This window comes from Limulus polyphemus, unplaced genomic scaffold, assembly GCF_000517525.1.
Source record: "Limulus polyphemus unplaced genomic scaffold, Limulus_polyphemus-2.1.2 Scaffold2624, whole genome shotgun sequence".
Taxonomy (NCBI): domain Eukaryota; kingdom Metazoa; phylum Arthropoda; class Merostomata; order Xiphosura; family Limulidae; genus Limulus; species Limulus polyphemus.
In genome coordinates, this window is record NW_013668234.1 from 54,956 (window position 1) to 59,654 (window position 4,699).

The 4,699-nt window shown below is 30.8% G+C and overlaps 1 protein-coding gene across 5 annotated transcripts in view; it reads right to left on the bottom strand.

Annotated features, from left to right (window-relative positions):
- Positions 1-4,699, bottom strand: part of LOC106467465 (palmitoyltransferase ZDHHC2-like) — a 60,522-nt gene that overhangs the window by 12,443 nt on the left and 43,380 nt on the right. For 4 of the 5 annotated variants that reach the window (XR_002612425.1, XR_002612424.1, XR_002612426.1 and 1 more), the window contains exon 10: positions 2,966-3,096. Coding sequence is in view for 2 of the 5 variants with exons in the window: in XM_013927823.2 (XP_013783277.1) it covers positions 2,966-3,096 (131 nt within the window). In the remaining 3 variants the exon portion in view is untranslated. Of the gene's footprint in view, positions 1-2,965; positions 3,097-4,699 lie in introns of those variants that run through there. The other variant, XM_022395661.1, reaches the window with a different exon arrangement.

Here is a 4,699-nt window from a genome sequence, read left to right on the forward strand (position 1 = left end):
TGAATCATATTATTATTAAGAACTAAATATAAAATTACACTAAATTATTGAACTTAAAACTACAAATTTAAATACAAAAGAATATAAAAAATCACAAACTCTTTCAGTTCAAAGTGCTAAGCCTAATTCATGTAAAGACCTTGCACTCACCACTCGATAGTTCTTAACCCTAACAATCGTGGATCAACTTCTTTCCTAAAAATTTTTATTTTTAGTTAATTTTTCAATATAATGACTAATATAAATAGATATACGATGCAGCATGACTTAAGTTACTAAAGTTACAATATGCTGATTACAACACCTTAAAAAGATCAGCAGACTATATCCTTTTAACCACTACCTATTTACATTCTAAGTAGTTTAGATAGTTCTCACCAAATTTTGTTCCAAAACTAAAACTAGTATATGAAATTGTTTGTAATTTTACAGAAACATTCTTAAAGGCAAGTAGTTTCAGAAAAATAAAATATTTAATTTTGATTTTAGTTTTTATGTATTACCAGCTTTGAAATCTTGGGAACTTACATAAAGAAATGGTTCTTATAAGAAATAATTAATGTATTTACATTTGGTCCAGATTTGAACTTCTTATTTTTTATATTTTAGTATATTATTCAAAAGATCTCAAAAAATATTTTATCATTCCATAATTTTTTTATAAATTATGCAGTTCTTATCAAAAGTAAGATTTTCAAGATTTGCAAGAAGTGGCCAGTGCCATACCTTACTATAGCATCTAGCTAAAGTGTCAATTTTTATAATAAGAATCACCCACTTTCCTATTTTAAAATATACAAGACAATATTTTGTAGCATGTTTTGCTTATCATCCTATGATTTGCTATATGAGAGATACAGTGCACTGAATGAGATGGTAATGAAATTGACACATTACAACTAGGATTGGTTAAAATTTTTAAAGTCAGTTTGAACACACCCTGATGCCATTTTATGAAAAAAAATACTAAAAAAAGGTTTAAATACTGATCATAGATGGCAGACAATTAAAAAAAAAACATATTTTGAAAGAAAATGTTTTATACTTAGAGGATGCTTAATTATAGCCTGAAACATATTTTGGATTTTTTTTGTTAAATTTCCGTTTAATTTCATTAAATAAGACAATTTATTAGAAACAATTTAATATTACAGTGTAGTTTAAAAAAGAAATCTGAAACACAAGTTCAAGTAAGTGCTCTATAATTGTGTTTCAATTCACTGGCGCAATTTTGCCCTTGGGGCAAGACAAAATGGACATGATATACTTATCAGGAAAGTTGTCAGAAGCAAATCCAATAGATATAAATTCGTTTTTGGAAAGGCTTTATTTAACTTTGACACTGTTAGATCCTAAAACTACACTAAGGTATGGATAAATTTCAGTTTATGCCTTTGTTGAAGAGAAAGACTTATTTCAAAAAAGATGCCTGTTTTCTACTGTATAGAGGTTTAATGTGATTCATACTTTGAAATTAAATTCTAATATTTTGTTGCTTTTCTGAATTTGTAGTGCATACTGGAAAGATTTACACATTTTGGAAATAAAATCAGAAAACAAAATTACCTTTACTCTGCAGATAATAGAGATTTTCTTTATATATGTTTGAGTGTAAAACCCTAAGCATATCTGATATGAAAATTACATTCAAAGCACCACAAAGTTTGAACTACCTTCCCCCTGGTTCTTGGTTGGTAGAACTTTCACAGCTTTAAGGCTGCTCTTCATCCAACAGCTCTTCTTATAATATTGATTTAAAGGAAGCAATTCAAAGTTTTGCAGTCTTTTATATTAAATTGTAATCCTGTGTGTATCTGTGTATATGTAGTAACAGCTGTATATACGTATTAGTTTTATAGCAAATGAAATTACAGAAATTAGAAACCTTAAAGGCAAAAAACAACTTAAAATTGGGTCACATTTCATGGTATTAATTGTTACTTTTGGGAATGTGAAAATCAAATTGATCAGTGTGTTCTGGGCCATTAGCAAATATATGACATGCAAGCCAAAATTCTTAACTCTTTATATACTGAAAGATCTTGCTTTAGATCCAGAAGGCGTTTCAGAATCAAGGAACCAATAAAAGATAAAATTAAACAAGTTAATCTTATGTTCATAGGTGGAGGTCAAAATGCACACCTATGACATTTTATAGAATACTATTCAATGTGGTATTACGTATTTGATAACCTAATTATCAACTATTCATTTTACCCTACATTGCCGACTTAGTGACAGTCTGTAGTAGTGGAGAGTAAATACCAGATACAATATACATGAATACTGAAAAAAACTGTATACATGCATTTAGAAGATTCTAAAGGTTATGCAAGTACAATATGCAAACTGAATAATTGACAAAAGTATGTTTATTCTTCACATGGACATCACCTTGCACTCTGACTTGTCAGAGTTTCAGTCACATTGACACTGTCAATTCACACACATACCTTGAGTACAAATACTTTTGTAACACATCGAATTTTTTGTGTACAACAGACTTGTACATTTTACTATAACTTTGCCAGGTTTCATGTAAATACATAAAGTAAATTTGGAGTTATCATCAACATTCCTTTTCCAATATGGGATCAGTCCAATGGACAGACCCTGTGCACATTCGGTTAAATCCGCCCTTACGTTTCAAGTTATTTTACACATTCATACTTGATTGATAGAACATGAAGAAAAAGAAATACAGTTAGCCTACACTGAATCACTATTATAAATACTGAGTTTTCAAATGAAAAATTATAATTCCCAATATATAATAATGTAGCAAAGAGCTAATTAGTTCTTAAATGCACCAAATATACAAAATTAGTTCTTGAGTTCTGAATGAAGTATTGAAACACAGTTACAGATTTTAAGTTCTAACATAAAAAAACTGTAAAGTATAGTCAAACTTGGCTGAAACACTAAAGTACATACATACAGATGTAGAGGAATGCAAAATACTAACCAGATGTTTGTTCTGGAGATGAAAGGTCCTCCTCATCCCCCACCTCTTCACAATGGTGTTGACGTGGATTAAGGAGACTGTCTGTATCTTCATCTCTTGGTCTTTGTGGAAAAGCCACCCCATCACCTAAGCTACACAAAAACATAATGAAGGAAAATTATTTCTTTATTACCTTTACCTAATAGCATTTTCTAACTTTAAAAAGTTACTACACCCATGATACTCGTATATTAAGAGTTTAGTAGTAAAATGTAATTCAAAGAGACGTGTATCTATATTAAACCTCAAGATATATCCTTTGTTCGTGTCAAAAACTAGACCATTTTTTTTTATTCCTATCCATGATTCCAACATACATTGAGGAAGTATTTCATATAAGAAAATCCCAGAAGACACACAGTCTTTGCTCTCATAGTTAATTGAGCAGACACCATTCAAAGTGGAACACTGGGTTTAAAAATAAAATCCTATTGAGAGTGATCAGTAGTATAAACCCTGTCCCCATGGTTATGCAAGGATAAGAAGATAAAGTATCCGGAAGTAAAACTCCTAATGCAGAGGTTTAAGACACAATACTACTGCTGTCTCAAGCATGGAACCATAACGAAAAACATTAGTAATGAAATATAAACTAAATATAAATATAAAGGTAAAAATTAATGAAACTGAGATGATGGACAAGATCTAATCTCATAAAATACTTTCTACCTGAATATGCAAGGAAATGGTAAGAAGTGTATCTTACAAGACAACGAAATCTATAGCATACAACAAACACTAAAACTCAGGTGATCAAATGCAAAACAGATGAGTTAAGTTACTTCATAATAGGAGCAGGCAAGGCCTGGGTCAGTGACTCCTATCACAGCACAAATAATCTGCTATGCAGTATTTGAAAGGAACTTGTTATTCTCTGCCCTTAATAGGAACAATATGATTCATATCTTCTGAATTGGTAAGCTTAAGAATACACTTAGAGAGAAGTGTAATAGCTTTCTGAAACAAACTTTTTTTTACACAAAACACCCTTTAATTTTACTATAAATATAACTGTCCCACTAAAAAATAAACTGTAATTGATATCAATAAGATGCTTGTTACATTTACAATGAGTAGAGAATAGGGAGACCAGAAGTACATCTTTCAAAATGGAAATTTTATGTCATAAGTGGCTAATTGTTCAGAAATATTTTGAGTTAAATTTTGCAAAATCAAAAAACATCCCAATCCCAAAATAATTACAAGACATCACTACATCAAAAGTCTTAAACTACTCATTCACAACAGATGAATGGAGAGGAGAATCAAAGCCACATAAATAATAGCCTAGTAATCCTGTACAGCAGAGAATGATTAATCATTGATGGCAAACAGAAAGGAAAAAGTCATAAGGGGGTTGACAGCAACTTAAAGATTCACCTCAACTGATCTACATTAGGTGAGATAAAACTTCCACTTTGATAAACAGTCAGAGGCTGTATGAACTGCCATTCCATGTAGTGAGTTGGGAAGAAATTTTGCTTCTTGATTAATAGAAGTAAGAGAAGCCAAGTATGAGGAATTAGCTGGGAAGTGCTTGGATAAAAATTGACGTTCTGGGCTGGAACATAAAAGTTTCCAAAGTGGAAGAAGAATCAGAATTTTCAAATGTAAACCAATGCTTTGCAAGCCAGAAAAGTTCCTTAACCCGATGATCACCGGCTACTAACTTTCTTAGTAGGCAATGCAAGTCTT